A 20,345-nucleotide genomic window follows, 5' to 3' on the forward strand; every position below is an offset into this window, starting at 1 on the left:
GGGAACATCAAGCCCACGCCCTTCTTGTGCCTGACGCTGAAGATGCTGCAGATCCAGCCGGAGAAGGACATCATCGTGGAGTTCATCAAGAACGAGGACTTCAAGTGAGTCGGGGGCGCGTCGGGCTGTTTTCCTGCTCCTTTGCTGGTGCTGAATGGGACGTGGGCGCTCACAACAGCCACGGAAGCTTCTTCCTCCCTGCAGGGTTTAGCTTTCAGTGGGCCCTGCTAGACTCTGGTTGAAAACCATGTCCTGCCTCTTCGTGGCAGTCGGGCTTTTGCTTTTGTGGCGATGGTTCTCTGAGATAAAACACCTCTGCCTGAAGTACTGAGAAAGAGGTGCATTCAGAGAGCCTTTTTATTCTACTTTTTCTTCAGTATTTCTTTCATCTTTGTGATGCAGTTCCTGTGTGCATGAGCAACCCATACACTGCAGTACTTGAAGTAGCAAGTCTAAATGGTCAGTTATTCTCGTGATTTTAGTGCACTGATTTCTCTCAGAAACTTTCAGTAAAAACTCTTTCATCTAAATTACTAACTCTGTGAAGAGCTCAGCTACCTGATCTGGTTGATTTCCAGGTATGTCCGAATGCTTGGTGCGTTGTACATGAGACTGACAGGCACGGCCATTGACTGCTACAAGTATCTTGAACCACTCTACAATGACTACAGAAAAATAAAAAGTCAGAACAGAAATGGGGGTAAGCAGTCTTACTTAGTTGTGGCTTCTCAGTAACTCATAGGTGACCTTTTGTTAAAAAAATGCACTGTGCTAGAAGTAAATGCTCTCTTTAGTAATATAAGCTTAAAAATTGTAGTGTAACCTTCTTTTTTAAACTTTACTTATTTATGCTCTGGATAGTCTGCTGTTGGTCTTCTTAACTTGAACAAGTGAAACCTGCTTTGCTTACATTGCCATCCCCACGTGCTTCTCTTTTCTGTTGGGTATCAAAAAGCAGTTTCATCAATACCAGAGAGACACCATTTGAGTGCTGGTTTAAGCACAGTGAATCTGCTAATCCCACTTGTGCAGTAACTTGTTCTTTTTGCAAGACAGACCTAATGGTTTTCCTCATCTGTGAGAGTTGTTTTGGAACTGTTGTTTGTCCAGCACACTTAAATTGCCTGAAGCATTTCTTTACTTCAGCCACCAGTGCTCATCCTCTCTGCCTTCTAAATGCTGTTTTCCCCCTTCCCGCAGAATTTGAACTGATGCACGTGGATGAATTTATTGATGAACTCCTCCATGAGGAACGTGTATGCGATATCATCCTGCCTCGATTACAGGTCTGGATTTAAAAAGTGGATAGTTGTTGAATTCTTAAGTGCATTGGATTCAGTAGCTGTATCAGCTACTGGCTTGTTGCATCAAGCCATGACATGGGCCCATCTGGCACCCGAGACACCTCCCTGGGTATTTGTTCTTACTTGGGTTATGTAAAAGCAAGTTATAATTTCTCCTAGAAACGATATGTCTTGGAAGAAGCTGAGCAACTTGAGCCTCGTGTCAGTGCTCTGGAAGAAGACATGGATGATGTAGAATCTAGTGAGGAGGAGGAGGAAGAGGATGAAAAGGTTGGTGAAGTGTTTTGCAGAGGGATAGTTAAAGCTGGTACTGAGCTATAACAGAACACTTCATGGCCTATGAAAAATATGTGAGGAGAGGAACCAGGAGCCTGCCTGTGACTCTTATCTCCTCCCTTAACATATTTTCATATAAGCTGCTTGTGATAACTTCTTAGATCCTGAAGCAGTTCTCGACTGCTCTGCGTTCGTCAGGCTTTTCTGTCTCCTGAAATTAACAAATCTGCATCCATTCCTTGTCATATTTCAGATAAATCGTTTTACGTACATGTATAATGGAGAGAGCTACAGGTGATGATGGAGGTTATGACAACTGTGGTTGTCAACTCTGCTGCACTTCTTAAGAATTAACAGTATCAGATCTGGCCACTTGTATTTCCAACTGGCAAGCTCAGGCACTCATTCCTAAATATGAAACACTTGAGGACGGGGAAACTTGATTGCCTGAGTTTTGTAATTTGTATTAATTGTTCAGAGATCCTTACTGGTAGGTAAAAACCTTGATGCAACAAGACTTACAGAAACTTCCCCCCCTTGTTGTGCCCAGCTGGAGCGAGCACCCTCCCCTGACCACCGCAGAAGAGGCTACAGGGACCTGGACAAACCTCGCAGATCCCCAGCTGTGCGGTACAGGCGCAGCCGAAGCAGGTCTCCGAGAAGGTGACACGGCTCTTCTTGAGCAGTATTTTTACCTATTGTACTGGAGATGGCTGGAGCAAGGCACAGAAGCAAAGATAACAATTTAGCTAGAACCTCTTTACACCTCCCAATTCCTTTAGCCACTTTCTCAAGCAAGGAGCTGCAGTGCGCAGCCACTGTCAGCCCATCTGTCCCTTCCTCTAGTCCTTCAGTAATGCTTGAACTTGCTTGCCAACTTCAGCCAAATTTGACAGTTACTTGGAGAACCAAGTAATAAATCAGTCAGTGAGAACTTATTACTAACATGATTGCCTGACTGTGGGGGCTGGGGACATGGGAGTTCACAAGAAACCCTGGTGCTGATGCTGGAGCAGACAGGAGATATAAGACCTGGTTCTGCTGATGATTTCTAGTAACTTTTTTTTTCTTCTCTCCCCCAATTCCAGACGAAGCCGCTCTCCCAAAAGAAGAAGGTAATCTTTCATTTTATTATCTAATATTAAAACGGGAGCATTTTTATGATGTCTGTCTTACAAGCTTCCTCTCCCTCAGCCCATCCCCACGGCGGGAGAGGCATCGCAGCAAAAGCCCAAGACGGCACCGGAGCAGATCCAGGGAGAGGCGCCACAGATCGAGATCTAAGTCTCCAGGTAATTTTGTCATTTACAGATTAACTCTGGCAAGGCCTTTACCAGCAGAACATCCACTGCTGCAAGAAAATCCACGTCACGGTATCAAGAAGATAGCATAAGTGCTTAATCTGGCTCATAAAACTGCTAGTTGTATGAATGCACAGCTGGAGAACTCCTTTAATACACACAAAATTGCCCTGAGTATGTTTTTCAGGTATTTGCCAGGAGGTTAATTTGAGTGCCTACTTAAGGCTGGGGCTGTTCTGGCATTATTCTAGGACACTTGATCACCAGAAGCAGATTACATTAGCAAAACAAAAAAGAATTCCATGGTCCATGGAAGTAACTGTTACCTTTTTGTCTTGTAGGGCATCATCGTAGTCACAGACACAGAAGTCATTCCAAATCACCTGAAAGGTAAAGGCTTGGCCTGTTTCTCAAGAGTGTCTGTTCTGCTATAGGTGCTTTTTCTTGTCATTTACTCTTGGGGATTGTAGGTCTTTTTACAATGTTGGAGATCAGATATTTCATACGGTACCTCAGTGCTGTAGTCAGGTCATGCTACCTGTAGTTGACCATAGAAAACACCACTTACTGCTACAAATCACTTTAGTCTTTCAAAACAGTTACTAGTGCTGTGTCATTGGGCTTTTGTTTTTTGTTTCAGATCTAAGAAAAGTCACAAGAAGAGTCGACGAGGGAATGAATAGGAGACTAAATCCAACACACCATTTAAGGACCTTGAACTGCAGTCTGATACTGTCCTGTTTGCTTTGCAGGACAGCTGGACATGTACTGGCTGCTTTAGCAGCCCATTTCTTTGCCCCTTCTCTTGTACAAGTTTTGCTTGTTTCTTTTTTAATTAAAAGAAAGCTATGGATACTTTTTATGTAGCTACTTGTCCTTGTGGTAGGATTTGAGGGTTGTTTTTCTCAAGGCCTGTAAAAACTAGTGAAGACCAATAAAGAAAAAAAGGGGAGTGAGTTTGTCTTTAAAGGCTCCTTGCTGTTTCTTTAATAATATTTGACTTCTAGTTAAACCTGGATTTATTCTTGAATCAGAGTGTTGTTTTGACAAACTGCCACTGCATTAAGTTGCCAAAGTAAGAGTATGTTTGAGTTACAAAGACTGAAGAGCCACAAGCCTGGTCTGTCTCAAACCTCCACTACAGGATGGGAAGTAAGACTCTGGTAACTCAATGTGTTTACTAAAAGTAAGAGCTAACTTAAACCAGCTCTCCAGTTAGTGGTTCCTTGGTAAGAATCATCCTCACATCTCATGATATGCTGCTTCTGATGCTACCATCAGACAGTTAAGAATTTGAAGTAGTACAAAGCATCGCTCAGTTCTATTCAGGCAAGAAGTTAGTACATTTAAAGGCAGCAACCCACTACTTTGAGCATAGTTTGTGGCAAACTTCTGACTCGCAACAGAATCTGCCAGTTATGCTCAGCTCTACCTTCTCTGAATGAAGTCAGCATTCAGCAAGTCCCTGTTTTTCAAATAAAGAATAATTACATTACAGTTCTCATCTTAGTACATTTAATTACAGACCACTCAGGAAGTAAGTTGTGTTAAACCTGTTGTGTACCATCCCCTTGTTCACTGTCTTGCTTCAGGAGCAGGGGCTGACAGGTTTATCTCCTGAACACTGTATTTAGGGCTTAAGCATTTCCATGTGCTGCCCCATGGGTATTTACAGAAGAAGCAGAATGTCAAGTGGATTTATGGAAAATCCTCCTTAAAATTACTTCATACTACAGCCTAGTTTTTCTATAGTATTTTCATATTATTTCGCAAAGTTGTTGAACAGAAAAGCAAGTGTGCTCTTCCCTCAAGTATTTGTAAGAAAGACATACTGGCTGTGAGCAGCACATGCAATGACAGCTGCATGGGGAAAAACATGTTATACTGATTAATTTCTTAAAGCTGCCCATCCTGCGTCTCCTCTAAAGCAGATTTTATTACTCTGGTTTCCTAATTACAGTTAAATGCAAGCATGCATATGAATAGGGAAGAGGAAGAAGTCTTATGTCCTTTTTTTGCAGTTTTATTTTTCTTTTAAAAAGTTTTTTGGCACTACATAGTTCTGTAAAGAATAGAAGTGACAAATTTTTAAACACATGAAATCCCCTTCTAATTTTATTTTTTTTTAGAACAATATATATAAAGTCTGAAGCAACCAAAGTATGAATACAGCTAATAGAAAATAAAGAACTTAATTTTAAAAATTCTCTCTCTTTACAGTTTATCAAGATAAAACAAAACACAATTCCCCTTAAAAATAGGGTAATAAAATAGATGACATTTGTATCACTCAGTTTTGTGATACTAGTAAAAACTATACTTCATATCTATGTACAAATGATACAGTTTAAAAACAGTCTTAAATAATCTTGTATCTAAACATGTTGCATTAAGATTTTAAATCAGAACCTGATTATTTTTTTCCTCCCCTACCCTCCCCCATCCACCCTCCCCCCAAAATCCCATTCAATTTCACTTTTTCTGTTGAATGTAATTCAGATTCAAGTGTGGGTGTCCTTGAGACAGAAGCGAGAACCGCTGGTTACTCTGCATCAGTGGACCAGCTAAAAGAAAATGGATTACAATTACTTCAGCAAATTCAATATATTTAACAGTGCTTGGCTATATTCAATCTATTAATCTTACTTAGAAATAAAGCCATTTACTAGACTGACACAAATGCTACCTCTATGAGGACCCCATTTAATGGGACAATTTACTGTTACTTTAAGCTTATCTCCAGAATTTCCTCAGAATCATCATTTGGTTGCACATCATGGCTTAGTCAGTTGATAAAAATAATCTCAGGATTTTTAAATACTGGTCTCACTTGGAAACCTTGTTGCAGCACATAGATTACATTTTGAAAACAGGATTTAGCACCTGTATGTCTTGGTTTATACTAGGTGACCCAGCAACACCGTAATTGCAAAGTCTCCAAGTAAAATCTGAAACCCTACAGCCTTTCCCACTCCTGCCAGATGCTGAACCCCTAACTTACCATTCCCTCGCATCAGAAAAAGCTGAGATAAAGTCAGTCCTTCAAAGTACCCTGAATAACTGATCCTGATCTACCTTGCAAGTTACTGCTGCTTTGACTGCACACAGGTTGGTCTAGATAACCTCCAGAGGCCCCTTCCAACTTGAATTATTCTATGGTCTTTCAAGTTTTTGCCTATGCAATTAATTCAAAAAAGGCAAGGTACAAAGGCCAAATAAAATAAATTAGGACAAAAATTCCTTCATATTCTTATTGCACTGATGGGCAAATCATCTTGACCTCTCTTGAAGCAGAGGTGGATCTACAGTTGAGACAGCAGCAGTGAAGCAGGAGCTACAAGTGCAAGAGACTGCAAATTGTCTCAGTTTCCAGAATTTTATTTAACCCCTCCCCTCCCACAAAGATTTTCCATCCATCCATACAGGAAGCTGAAGCGTTGATCTGACTCTTGGATTCATTATGGTTCCAGGGAGCCTAGCAAGTGAAACATGATTCCTTGGCTTTTAAAGCCTTTGAGACAGTAAAGAGACATGTTGCATGAGCTGTTGATTCATATACTAGTTCTAGTACCTTGAGGGTAGAAAGGTTTGTTCGGTGGGTAGCTGGCATTTCCCTGCTGCATGTAGTTCTGAGGCATATTGTAAGGCCACGCTCCTCGGAGGAGAGGAAAATGGGTAGGGGTCCCATGGTCCCAAGGGACAGAAGGAGGGTTCATTTTACCAAACTGTCCTTGGAAACCCTGATCTATTTTTCAATTGAAAGGGAAAAGCACATTGCAAGTTGAAATAATTAAACAGTAAGTCACAAACACAATTTACATCTTAAATAACAGCTTGCAGGGGACTTAATGTGATTAGCCTGATGTGCTACTCTTTTTTTTTTTTTCCAATATACATCCATAAAAATTACCACCCAAATTACTTCATTATTCACTATAGTTGAATTTATTAGGGAGCAAGACAGAGGATGAATCAGTATTAAAAACAAGACCTACAATTTCACTATTCCTATGTAATACTCACGATGAAAAGTACAAGGCCTGAACATTGTTACTAATATCTGATCCCACACAGATATTCACTATCACTGACACAGCTGTGACATGAAAGCTACTATCCTACTTCAAGAATTAATTCTCAGATGTACACTGGAATTCCACGTATACTTGTATGCTTAAGAAACTTACTATCTAGATTACTGGACAAACTTCAAATGGATTTTTAGAGAGAAAACCAAAAACTTATTTGAAATAAGTACACTAGTTATAAATTATTCCATTTACAAATCCAGTATTACTGCAGCATTAAGGATGAGAAAACAAGCATCCAAGGAGGCAGGACACACAACACTTAATGCCCAATGCTGTATTATTTTTCTTCTCTTTCTGTTTGTAGCTCCCACTTTCCTAAGACACAGCAATGCCTGCTATTTTAAAAATTTGATCAATGCGCATTTAAAAATAAATAAATTTAAGTAACCATCCTCAGTAGATCAGTTCCCCTTCAGACTCATAATAAAAAAACATGCAAACAGACTTGCATTAAATAAGAGCTGTGCATTTAAAAAAAAAAAAAAGTAACTTTTATACCATAAAACATGAGGCATGGCTCTGGAGTAAGTATGAAAAGAAGTTGTCTGCCTGAAACTTCTAATGATCCTACTTCTGATCAGTTGTCTGCTGAGAAGAAAGTAAGGTCGCTCCTTCCAACTCAAAGTTACGTGAGCCAAGACAAAGCCTCCACAAACTCAATGTTCCAAAATTGTCCCAGGCAAGTAAGAAATCATGCTTCAAACAGAGAGCAGACAGCTCATCTCTGCCATGCACTCAGCCAGTGACCCCACTTTAATGGCATCTAAGCCAAAAAGAAAACAAAACTGATTAAAGCACAAAGAGGAAAAATACCAGCTCTGGGATCAAGGAAAAGTAGTGTGATGAGTTTGGAAATACATGGAAGTTGAGGGAAGGGAAAAAAATACTGTGAGTGACAGCACAAGAAAACTAGGAAACCTTTTGTGCAGGCATGATGAGAGTGGAAGCAAATAAACAAAGAGAGAGTGAAAGGAAAAAAGACTGAAGACAGGAGCTGATTGACTACACAATGAGAAACGGGACTCGCTAAGGGAGAATGGAGCAGAAAATAGGATTTGGGAAGCTTGTCTGAAAGAATGCAGCTACCTGGGTAAGAAGACTTGGATTGGAAGGAGCTGCTTGAGAAAAAAAATCAGAGCTGGGGTGAACATGGAGGAGGGGACAGGCGAGTATGGACAGATAATTAAGATCAGAAATGGAGAGGCAGGGACAAAGCACGCTGAAGGCACAGAAAACACACTGCTGAAGAGAAAAACGTATCTCCAGCACTTCAACAAATATCTGAAACTCACTGGTGAATCCTCATCCAACACTGCAGACTCAGTTTAAAATCTACTGTTGCTGTCAATCTCCTTATTAGTGCAGAGAAAGGGTGTGCAGGATATTCAAAATCCATTGAATGACCATTATAATGATTCAAAAGGTAAGTTAAAATGTAGGGGCTGCAACATTTCATGTCACAGAGCAAACTGCACGGGTCATAACTACACTGTTTCTCTCAGCCTCAAACATACAAATGTGCTTGGCTTTGGTGGGAGGCAGAAGGCTGTTGCCTTCTTGTTGCAGGGGTAATCTCTATGAAGTATTTTCAGGAAATGATTATAAGATAAGGATGTTAAATGTAACAGGATAAACTACAGGAAAAAAGAATATGTAAGATCATGTCATATTGCACTAAATGCAAGGAAGCAATATTCAACTTGCACAACCATAATTCTGCCAGTCTCTGTGTTTGTAGTTGCAGTTTCAGCATTCATTGAATAAACTACAAAACGAGATAAATGGAAACTGTCTTTGTAAGCATATTCATGGAAATGGGCTTTTGACTCAAACAATTATTAGAACATTTCTCAGTTGAATGCATGATTTCTCATCTGCCAGCCATTAATGGCACATAGGATCAATACCTTCAATTTACAACCATCCAACTTGCCTTATTTTTTCCTATGAAAATATTAAGACAATTTAAGCAATTACTTAGTTTCTTAAGCACTGTATTTTTAATATAAAACAAGCTGAAAGAGTTAGCTGTTTCTGTAACACTTAACGTTTGTACACAACGTGCGAGAGGTTTGATACAACAGAGAAGAGTTACCTGAATTCCCCACAGTGCCATTGTTCACCAGTGAGTTTGGAGTCACAGGATTGTGCCAGTGTCCCTCATGAGAAGTGCTGGGGATTCCCATGGGCCTGGCAGCAGGCTGTGCAAAGATGATACTGGGATCATTCAAGCTTACACTGCTCTGGTTATTTGTGGTGCTGCTGCTGCCAGATCTCATAGAAAATGGAACATTTGTAGAATGATGAGGGTTACCCGGTGCAGAGTGAATTACAGGCCCATGAATAGGCCAAGAAGTGTTGGGAAGCTGAATTTGGTGGTGATGGTGCATCTGAAGTAGTCCCAGGTTATGCAAGGTGGAATACTGACCTGGGGGAGATTGGGGAAAGTTAAACAAAGGCAGCTGGACCTGATGGGGTGGCTGTGCACCCTGCTGTGGTGGCGGAACGTGCTTAGACTGGGATATTGGTTGTGGCTGAGTCTGGTTAATGGAGGCTGGCTGAGAAGAGTTCTGTGTAAATTGCTGAGGTTGTGGAGAGTAAGATGACTGATGCGAGTCAGACTGGAGGGGAAAAAAAAAAGGATGTATTTCTGATTAGTTCACTAGCTATTTAATGGTGTTTCCCTTTAATAAGCACCCTCTGTATAAAACTATTCATTAAAAAGGCAAAGCACTCCCAGCAACACCCCAAATACTGTGCCCAACTTCCATCTGGTATAAATAAGTGCAGTTCAACCAACACCGATTTTTTACCATCAAATAATTCCATCTGCTAATGTGGCACATCCCACCACCAGAAACATGATTCTGAGCAATCATTAGTCCCAAGCTTTTCATTAGACTCCTCACACGTTTAATCAGTCTTCCCCACCCTACTTATTTAAAGCCCAGAATCTCATTAACTTACTTGTAAACAGAATGGTTCTTACTACTACAGACACTTTTAAAAGTAATTCCAACGTAAACTCCCAGTATTTCATTTAAATTGTTAAACAAGAAGTTCAAACTTCAAAAGCCCAATTTCAGCCTCCATATCCTGATGTGAGGCCATGGCTGAAGGCACAGAAGTAGAAATTATTACAACCTTTATAGAGCTTTCCCTTTCATCAGCAACAAACATGAGCCTATTTCATCCATTTGGTATTGCAACTAAGCAGAGAAGCACTTTAAGAACTGGGGTGGCTGGGAAAAGAGTTCCCCAGTTTATCTGCCAACATTTTTTAGCAATGTCTGGATTAAACTAATCAAGTTCTAATCACTGAGACAAGATGGTGATGATGAGATAGGTGCCTCCAAAGAAAAATTCAAATGACAGACAGCTACCCAAACCAGACAGAATTACCTGAATCTCAGATCCCAATCTCCCTCTGGAGTTGTCTCCCTCCATACACTATAGCAGTCAGCTCCAAGTAATTCAGCTGCTGTCAAACACCTCTGCAGCTTGTCACTATCCAAGACTGCTTGCCTGTCTGTTTAAACTGGCAGCCACTCTTCTTCAATAAACAGAGGTCTGCAGGACTTCCCCATGCCAGCCTTTCAGAGTGTGCCTTATAGCCTGAGCAAAAGCTGAAGCCCAGACGTTGGGATAACTCCCTGCTGCTATTCCAACTGTTCCTGCATGAGTGCCTCCTATGCTTTTCTATCAAACCAGGAAGAGAAAGTAAAACCTGGGATTTAAAAGACAACAACTAGTTTAAAGAGTTTAAATGTTGTAAAAAGAGTGCTTTCTGTAAACACTGCCCTTCCTGTAAACACTGAACCACCACAAGCATGCACTGGACATGCCAGCAGCAGAACAGAAATGTTGAGCTGTAGCCTCTTGGTTTGCCTTCACACTCCTGCTTTCCCTTTTCTCTCCCTCTTGCTCCACGAACATTCCCTCTTCCCATTCTCCTCAAACAATCCCTAGACAGCACATAATCACCAAGAAATCCTGATCAAATAACAACCATGCAACACACACAGAGGATCCATGACACCCAGATGACATAAGAATGTGCACATGCAGTAGGTCCAGTGTGCTTGATGTGCCTGCGTGCACACCCATATGTCCAGCTTCAACTTCCCAAGTAGAAATACAAGACTCCTAAAAAGATACTCCTGTGTCATGGGATAGCACAGTGGCAGCTCAGTCCTTCACTTAGATTAGAGCTGTTTTAATGCTTGCTCTATACCCTGAAGTAGTAAACTGAACAAACAGCATTAGTGATCAGCAGCCCTGATTATTCTACTGGCTCACTTGCTAGCCTCATTAGCAGGCACATGTTTCTCAGACTAACAGCTTAAAATTAATGAATTTCTGCTGTATTCTGTACTCAAAAAATATTAAATGCCAACAGTTGTATTTGTTCAAATAGTCTCTGCTGTCTATCTCCACTTAGAAGCAGGTTAAACATCTTTTATCTGTTCTAAAAGAAATCACCAAAGATTTGCCTCTTGTTCTGTTTGTGCTTCTAGTGTGCTCTTGGCAGACTTTTTCCCTGTATCACATCTGAACTGAAATATGATTCATCTGTGTTCCCTGCTTGTTCATGACAGTCCTTTAGGACAGTTATCTTAAACCACAGAGAATTATAATAGTCACAGACCTATGTTTACAGATTTACTTCCCTTAGTAACACAAAAACATCACCAGAATAACTAAGCAGAAGACTTCAAAAGGCACCCCAGAGACAGTGAAGCTGGTCTCTCAGAACTGCAAGCTATCTCATATGAAATATGATTACGTTGCTTCCACACTGAAAGACCATAAATGCCCTCTGAGACACACTACATTCTAAATCAAATTTCATTAACTGTCAGAGTGCGATATTGTAATTATGAAGTTCAGAATCTGTTGAGAAAAAAAACTTTGCAAGCCTGTTCCTAACATGGCTCAGGATTGATTCAATACTACAGCTAATTGAACTTACACATTCTGATGACTGTCTAGTGCGCAAGGGTCGTTCCACTTGCTGCTGACTCACAGCCACTAGCTGTGAATTTACCAAGCTCCGGACCAACTGGGTGCCTAATCAAGGAACAAAGAAGGTTATGGATGACAGAATAACTATCACAAAACTGGGAGTCAGTGACACCTTCATTCTCATGTGACACACAGTAGGTAAACCTCTCTTCTAAGTGGAAAGCTTTCCCTCCACTGGGAACATCAGACATTCATAGGTATAGCAGCTAAACCCAAAATCTGGTAAGACAAATTCTAGCATGGACAAAGCTCAATTTGCTATCAGGTGGGAGTGCTACTTCATACAGGTTTCCATGCTACCATTATCAGCAGTGGTATTTTAAATAGCAAAAGCAGTAACAAAACAAAACGAGTAAGGGATATCAGAACACAGAAAAGCAGCGAGCAGTAACAAAAACAAAACAAAAAGAGTAAGGGATATCAGAACACAGAAAAGCAGCAAGGTTCTCTCTGCAGTTCATTTATCATTGCTTTCTCTACTCGTTCAAATACTGCAGGCACCTAAGGGCCTAATTTGAATGCCTGTGAAATCAGACTCGTCTCTAATTACTAACAGTAACTTGAAAACTGGCTCTGGCTTCCTAATGCATCTGTATGGTTTTAGAAGTGTTCCTTTAAGATCACTGATTTTTGGTGAAAATACATTTACTTACCTCTTACAGATGATGGAGAGTTAACTGAACATTTGAGAAACATTTGGAGGAGGAAATGCGTTCAATTATTACTATTATTACCACCCCTAAATACACCCATTGTGAGTGGAGACAAATAATGCAATACCCTAAAGTACACAATACTTAGTGCTGAGTACATTTTTACCACCCATTCTACTTCAGGAGGCTTTACTCCCTTTGAGAAAAAGCAAGACTTAGACCAAAAGCCGTATTTGCAATGACTGAAATACTTATTTGCACAATTTTCTAGCATAATTACCAGGCCTGTATGGAAACCTAGAGAGAAGTTATCTCAGAACTTTCAAATTACACTCAAACATATAAACTGACTTACCTGGCACGTTATTATTTCTCTGACGGGTTTGTTTGAATTCAGGACAATCTCTTCTAACATGACCCACATCTCCACAGATGAAACACCTTTTCTCTCTTGTTTCTCTGTCTTCTTCTTTCACTTCCTTTTCATCATCTTTCTCATTCTCCTTTTTCTTCAACCTGAATAATAATTTTTATTAGCAATTTAAAAGCCACCAAAAAATTATCTCTGCAGAGCTATTAGATTGATAGATTCAAAGGTTATGGTTACATTACCAGCAGCTTTACTTGAATACAAATAAATATCTTCAGAATCCCAGAAAAACACTACCAGAATTTGGGCTGGTTAACAACCTGTTTGTATAAACTTAACAAACTTAGAAGCTCCCCAGAATTTTCCAGAAGCTATCTGACTGTGTTAGTGCAGAGCTATACCTGCAGTTAAGAAGGCCTAGTCTGCCAGTTAATTTGGGAGTAGTTCTATGCAACAACCTCTCCAAGACTGAAAAGACACAAAACAAATTAGCTGTATCTTATCTGGAGATGGTGTATATATGAGACTGTATTATCATCCTGAGCCTAGACACAATGTGAAAGAAAGTACTAAGGCTCTTTCAAACACTCAGCACTAATAAAACAAACAGGAAAAGAGCTAGTGATCAGAAACCAAGACAAGAAATAAAGATCTTTTTCCATGTATCTGTAGGATTGTTAAATATTAATACTATTTTGTGAGCTGTATATACAATTGGAGGGAGAGTCTGTGTGGCTGTGCTGCAGTAGCAGTTTCTATGAAGAGTAGATTAAAACTTCTTTTCCTGAGCCAGATGTTGGGAAAGAGGGGATGCAATTCAGTGTGCTAGTGCTTGCGAGGAGTGTGTCAAGTGAGTGGCTGAAAGAGTCAACCTGTGACCCTCTGGTTCTAGTCAAGTTTCATATATCCTGAACTCTGCTGACCCAACAAAAAGCTGTAAATAAGGACTTTGTACCAGGAAGAGACCAATAGTATTTGAAGAACTATGGAGCACAAAAATGAATGTAAAATGTAAATTCAAAAGCCCAGACTTTAATCTACATTCTATGGGTTTCAACAGGCTTTAGGAGGACTCAAACAACATACACTGAATGGGTCATTAAAAATCCAATTATTTAAAAACGTGACACAGAGTAGGTGAGGAGTGCACATTCTCTGTCAGTTCCTGCTAAACTCTCTTTGGAGATGTTGACCTGCATGTACTAGGGACTCGTTCTGCAGGACTGCTGGATCCAAAATTCTCTAAGTGCATTTAATGTACAAGTGCAAGATCACTAAGTGACTACCATTAGTATGATGTTACAGAAATGAAGCATGACAATGTACATTTTGTACTCCTAGATTTTAATAAATTAATTTTACCTGCCTTGCAGAGGCACATTATCAGATCTAGCAAACAATTCAAATTCAACACTATCTTCTGAACATGATCACTACAGGAAATACATTTTAATACTTTAGAATTGTACAGTCAGGTGAAGTGGTCTCCATCTGAATGTTTACACTATAAAAAGATAATCTAGTGATCTAAATTTTAAGGTAAGCTGTAACTACAGACAGATAATGAACAAAAAGAATCAACATACAATAGACTGTTGATTTTCTGCTGTGTGTTAAAAAGATGACCAGAAAAAGCATTAAGAAAGCAAAAATAAGATGTGAAGTTGAGGATTAGATAGAAAGCTTTGATTTTATCTGCAATCCAGCATATTCCTAATTTTCATTAAAACTTCAAATATCCAAGTCTCTCCTGACTTCATCTCTGAGACTTCACATTAGCTTTGTATGCTACTTACCTCCTCCTCTTCGGACAGTCTTTCATGTAGTGACCAATTTTTCCACAAACACGACAACATCTGTCATTGGGTGCCAATTCTCCATCTGTCAGCACTTTGGAGTCAAAAAAGTATTCCTATCAAAACACATCAGACAGATGCAATATGTAAGCCAATCACTTACAAGACTGAGAAATAAAAGCCAAACGGACACCTGACATCTCCTATTGTTCCTTAAATTTTACTCCTTCTTAGATGACACCTTGTCCTCTTCTTCCTCTAGATAATGGCAGCTTCTTCAGAGATGTGGAGCAATCTGGGCTAGAAAGGGGTATTTAGTCTCAGGGCCAGAAACTGAATTTGCAGAACAGCTCATCTATGCTCCAGTCTCCTGCCCACCTTACATTTCACCAAAGGCTCTTCAGAGGGAAACTTCCTGTCTGTGATCTATTTTGGTGTCTGAGTCACTGCTTGTATTCTTTCCAAAGCAGCCTATGTCCCTTCCCCAATGACCTGATTATATCAACCTAGACAGAACAAAGCTCAGGTGGGAAGCAGATGGAGCATCTGCACACTGACCTCTTCCCCTGGAATTTGCTAAGGAGAGCTGCAGTTCTGATGTGTCAGTGCAAAGGCCACCATGTACAGCCTCTGAGCAACATAAAACATCTTGCCTGAAAGGCTGAAAGAGAGGCACAAATAGAAATGTTCTAACCCCAGATCAGGAGCAAAGCCCTGCTGTAGACAAGTCATTTACTCAACCTGTTTTTTGCTTCAGCTTCCTCTCTGTACCACCAAGCTGCAATAACAGGGCACTGGCTTAGGAAGAAGATTGAGAACTCTTCTCTTCGTTAAACATTCTGGACAATTAAAATGCTATGTAATCCTAGTGGCATTACTTCCTTCACATAAGAGGCAGCTCATTTGCATGCTAAGGCTGCCTTGCCTCTTATCCTTACATAAAGTATTCAGGGAAAATCTGGGATGAGGCAGAACAACCCAACCTACCACATGCACAAACACAAAGTATATGCTTGCCAGAAGCACTATAGCCTTGTGTTGAACATGTATGCAAACAATAAAAAACCCCAACCTTAACTAGCAATAGTTACTACATATGCTCACATATTTGTTAGTTACAGGTAACTACATCCACACTGTAATTCATTACTATTTGTATCACAGTATTCAAAGGCCCCAGTAAAAATAGGTCCAATTTTACTAGGCATAGTACAACACAGAGCACTGTCACTGCACCAAAAACACACTTCATAAAAACTCAGAAAAAGCACAAAGTAAGCAAGTGGAAAATAGGAGACAGCGAAGCATATGGGGAAGTAAAAAGCTTTTCAAAACCTCAGTAACACAAACCCTGTTGAAATCCATTGGGACAACAGTCCTCTAAACTGTCTTAAAAAACTCATTTCTAAATAGGTGTTAAAAGTATTAATTGCAGCTGATTTTGTTTGTTCATATTAAAAAAAACCAAACAAAACAGTTCTGATGATTGGACCCTGTAGAACAGAGGAGCACCTTCTCTGATATGATGTTGCATGAACACATTCCTGACCCTGACTCACTGCAAATTTGATAAATGTTAACTGATAAAAAGAAATAGCTGATCATAATCCTTTCCCTTCCTTAAGCAGCAATCCTTACTTTCCCCATCAACTGTGAAAATAAGCAAAATCTAACATCTAAAAGTCTGTTTTCTTTAGCTACATGGATAGCTAGGAAAGTTCTAAAAGCTATTTCTGGGTTTTACAGCCAATATTGCACTTCTCTGCAATACTTAATGTCACACAATGAAAAGTTCTACAAAAACTAAAACAAGTTTACTTCCCCCAAACCTGCCAAAAATACCTGTTACCCACCCAACTACTCCTTTGAATTGTGTATAGCAGGAGCCCAACACTAAGCTGTATGTTTTACACAGATGATGTATAATTACATACATTGTGCACATCAAACTGATGAATACATGCAAGATACTTTATTTGGATGCATCAATTCAGTGGATGAAGATAAGTGAAAACCATGCTAAAACTATGAAAACTTACAGCTTCTCTTCCAACAGTTGGGTAGAATGGGGTACCAAATAATTTTCTCCCATTGATAAACGCCTTCATTATGAAATTGGTCACTATCGAAGAAAGACAAAGTTATTGGAAAACAACAGAAAAGGCACAACGCTTCAGAATTCAGTGAATGTTAATAATTAGTAGATATGAACAGCTTACTTTTCCTAGAGACTCCAGCACCAAGATTATGATTCAAGTCGAAAGGATCTGTGTAAAAGAGGAAGAAAAGCAAATCAGAGCTGGAAAAAATATGATGCATCAATTTTACTTTTTTAACAGAGAATTCAATTTCAAATGCACTCACAGAGCAGATGGTAACAAAGCAGTCCTGAGTGTTTTAAAAATGTGATGAACCATAATAAAGTAAGAGTAATTAACTAGGATGTCAGGAGTCTAATCTTATTTTGTAAGCTGTAGGACTTGCAAGCAATGCTTTTTTTAAACACTGGTGATAGTTTCCTCACATAGAGAGGAACAAGGAGAACAGATCCTCAAGCAACAGTGTTCATCACTCCCTCATCAGTGGAACAGAAATTCAGCACAGAAGTACCTTCAATGGCAATACATTTGGATGTCCACTGTTTCTCAAAGGTTGTTAACAGCTTCTTCTGCCGGATGCTGATCACATACTCCTTGAAGTCAAACTCTTCAGTGTAGAATCGCAGCAAGCCTAGCCAGAGCTCTCCAAGTGACTCAGTGTTCTTCCCAAGAGAAGGAAGACGTTTCTTCTGCATGCAATTGAAGATGAAGCTTGTTCAGCTAAAGTTAGTGAAGCACTTCTCCTGAGCTACCTCTCTCTCATTAGGGGTTTGTCTACCATGAACAGTTACACTTGGGTTTTATCACTACAGTTAACTCAATCATGGACTGTTTATCAAGAGTAAAAGGTGTGTTTCCTGATATATGTTATTTAGGAATGATTTAAAATAAACCAAGAAAAATGCAGACATACATTTTGGCAAAACAGGATTCATTTGGGAAGTTAAAATAATATGGATATGGAAATTTAACTACCCTTTCACACTTTACACTGTTAGAAAAGGTGTAGTGTGAGATGACCCTGCTCATAGCATGGAGGTTGGAACCTGATGATCTTTAAGGTCCCTTCCAACCTTAACCATTCTATGATTCTACTACTTTCCCATAAAAAAAACCCCAAGTTTTAATGACTCTTCTGGAATTAGAATATTACCAATTCTTCCATGTCATCAAAGAAAAAGGCATTCCACCCATCCACCATTCTTTGTGGAATCTGTTTTCCATCAAATATCTGCCAAAATAGAGAGGGACACAGTTACCACTCTAATTCAATGTCACCACAAAAGACTTGCAGTTTTGTTAATAAGAAATAATACAAAAATAAAACCAATTTAATTTTAACAATTACTTCTTATATAGGCAGGATTTCCCACTGGTACAAAGTCTGAAAATCTTTCTGCATTATTGCTATGCCTCTATCAAATTGTTTGGATACGTTATTTTCACTTGTTCTTTGCAACTAAGAAAACATGACTGAATTACCTCATCAAGATTCCAACATCTCTCCTGCCCACAAAATCTCTAAGGAGACTTTATGACTCTTATTGCATTCTGACTTTAGCAAAGCCAAGGGGAAATTCCACTATTATTTAAATGCACTCTCAGGGTAGCAATAAAATAACAACCTCCAAAAACTATTTAAGTATCAGCAAGAAAGTCCGAGTCTCAACTGCAGTGCTTAAGCCAATTTTCCTCTTGCAAGCATGCAACAAGAAAGTCAGAAAGGGATAATTTTCAGAAGTACTTGGGAGTTTCAGAGTGTATTCAGGAAGAGGCAGACAGCTGACTAATTATATTCTCCACACCCATGCAATGGTCGTACAGAATGTTACTCTCTTAAAAAAGTTTCCTGGCACATGTAAAATAGTATATTTAAAGTTGTACCAAAGTTGTATCTTTTTTTCCCTCTCAGCAAATCAACTTTTTTTCTTGCAGATAAGGTGTTGAGCAATGAATCATACTTCTGACAACAACTGATGGAAAAGCTGGACTTGCATCTCAAGAGCATCTGGCACAGTCTCATCATTACAATTGCCTTCTCTCCATGACACCAGCCACTTTTTTTCCCTATCTGTTAAGCATATAAATATCATCTCAAGACCAAAATCCCAAAGTAAATGTAACAGCAGGACTTAGGTCCAACAGATTGCTGATTTTGTTGTAATTTTTTGATAGGTTTTACCCATTACCACCAAGCAAGCATTAGGATTCTGCTAATGCAGGAGGGCCACATAATTCATTCAGATCCCCAACCCTAAAAGCCCAGGTTTCTCACACTTGGCTTGAAGACACAGTGCATCAACTTTTGTAGCCTCTTTTTCTGAAAACCTACCTCCTGAAGAACTGGAATAACTGGTGGATTTCTCTGCTGGAGGAAGTATAAAACCATAAGAATATAGGCATAGGAGGACAGACTGCCACGGGACGCGTCTCCAATATCGCAGCGCTGAAAAACACATTTTAAACAAAACACTGAACTTACATTTTATCATTCAAGACTAAAAGCTATGTCAGAGAGCAAACAGAAACCCCACCAGCAACAGAAAACACATTCATCTCAGAATTAAATATTTTTATGGAGCCTGAAAAATAAACGTCTTCGGAGTCAAGTGCCATCTGGCAAATCCAGAGTATATTCTGACTAACACAGAAACAGGAAAGCTTCTCATAGACAAATGTTTGGATTTTTTTTAGTTTACAAGGTGCTAAATTGAAAAAAAAACAAGCAACAAAACAAGAAAAAAAACAAACCAAAATTCCTCAAACCAGAAATCCCAGAACAACTCCAACATCTGAAGCCTAGGTTTCAATATCGTAAAATTTAATTTACCTCAACTAATGTTAACAGAGCTGTTTCTTTTTTTTTTGGTTCCCTCCTTTTTAAAAAATAATAATTAATTAATAGGCAAGTATTTCCATGTCATACTGACAACTTAGGCAATACCTGGCATTTTGCGAGCATACATACACATACCTAATTAAACCATAGCCCAGCCTGCACAACACAGCATGAAACAAACATCAGTGAATTACCTTACTATGCTTGAAAATCTTAGTACAGTATAAGATTTCTACAGCAGCTGCTTCTAAAATACACTTTGCTTCAAGCCTGTGTCATAACAACACATTTTTAAGCTCCTAGGTCTGGAAAAAAATAGCAATTCACAAATTACTTCCACATTAGCAGCAGCAGTGACAGCTGCTCCCAGTTTTGCTATCAATGCAGAGAAGGAAGCATCTTGCCTAAACACAGAGTATTTGTGTTGCTATGAAGTCACCTCCACTCATAAACATTCAAGAGTGTACCTCCCAGAACTTAGAAAGCTGGTCTTTACAGAACAATTTCTAGGATGTATACAATAGTATGCAATACTACCCCCCAAAAAATAAGATTCATTATTATCAACACAAGACATTTCTAATCTGGACA

At 39.4% G+C, this 20,345-nt stretch overlaps 2 protein-coding genes across 2 annotated transcripts in view; one reads left to right on the forward strand and one right to left on the reverse strand.

Annotated features, from left to right (window-relative positions):
* PRPF38A (pre-mRNA processing factor 38A) lies at positions 1-3,754 on the forward strand (the record flags this gene model as incomplete). The annotated part of the gene is made up of 9 exons (XM_010004038.1): positions 1-104; positions 579-700; positions 1,201-1,286; positions 1,464-1,574; positions 2,131-2,243; positions 2,669-2,695; positions 2,775-2,872; positions 3,223-3,271; positions 3,522-3,754. Coding segments are annotated over 9 exons (753 nt in total), but the record flags the coding sequence as incomplete, so codon positions are not given.
* Positions 3,755-4,885: 1,131 nt separating this feature from the next.
* The window catches only part of ZCCHC11 (zinc finger, CCHC domain containing 11), a 36,413-nt gene continuing 20,953 nt past the window's right edge, over positions 4,886-20,345 (reverse strand). Inside the window, exons 19-30 of the mRNA XM_010004025.1 lie at positions 19,248-19,361; positions 18,069-18,146; positions 17,427-17,604; positions 17,036-17,083; positions 16,856-16,938; positions 14,817-14,932; positions 13,006-13,166; positions 11,945-12,042; positions 9,264-9,593; positions 9,068-9,215; positions 6,453-6,626; positions 4,886-5,445 (exon numbers count right to left, since the gene is read on the reverse strand). Coding sequence (XP_010002327.1) covers positions 5,354-5,445; positions 6,453-6,626; positions 9,068-9,215; positions 9,264-9,593; positions 11,945-12,042; positions 13,006-13,166; positions 14,817-14,932; positions 16,856-16,938; positions 17,036-17,083; positions 17,427-17,604; positions 18,069-18,146; positions 19,248-19,361 — 1,620 coding nt within the window. The 3' untranslated portion in view covers positions 4,886-5,353. The remainder of the gene's footprint in view (positions 5,446-6,452; positions 6,627-9,067; positions 9,216-9,263; positions 9,594-11,944; positions 12,043-13,005; positions 13,167-14,816; positions 14,933-16,855; positions 16,939-17,035; positions 17,084-17,426; positions 17,605-18,068; positions 18,147-19,247; positions 19,362-20,345) is intronic.

Source organism: Chaetura pelagica, unplaced genomic scaffold (genome assembly GCF_000747805.2).
Source record: "Chaetura pelagica isolate M959 unplaced genomic scaffold, ChaPel_1.0 scaffold18, whole genome shotgun sequence".
Taxonomy (NCBI): Eukaryota; Metazoa; Chordata; class Aves; order Apodiformes; family Apodidae; genus Chaetura; species Chaetura pelagica.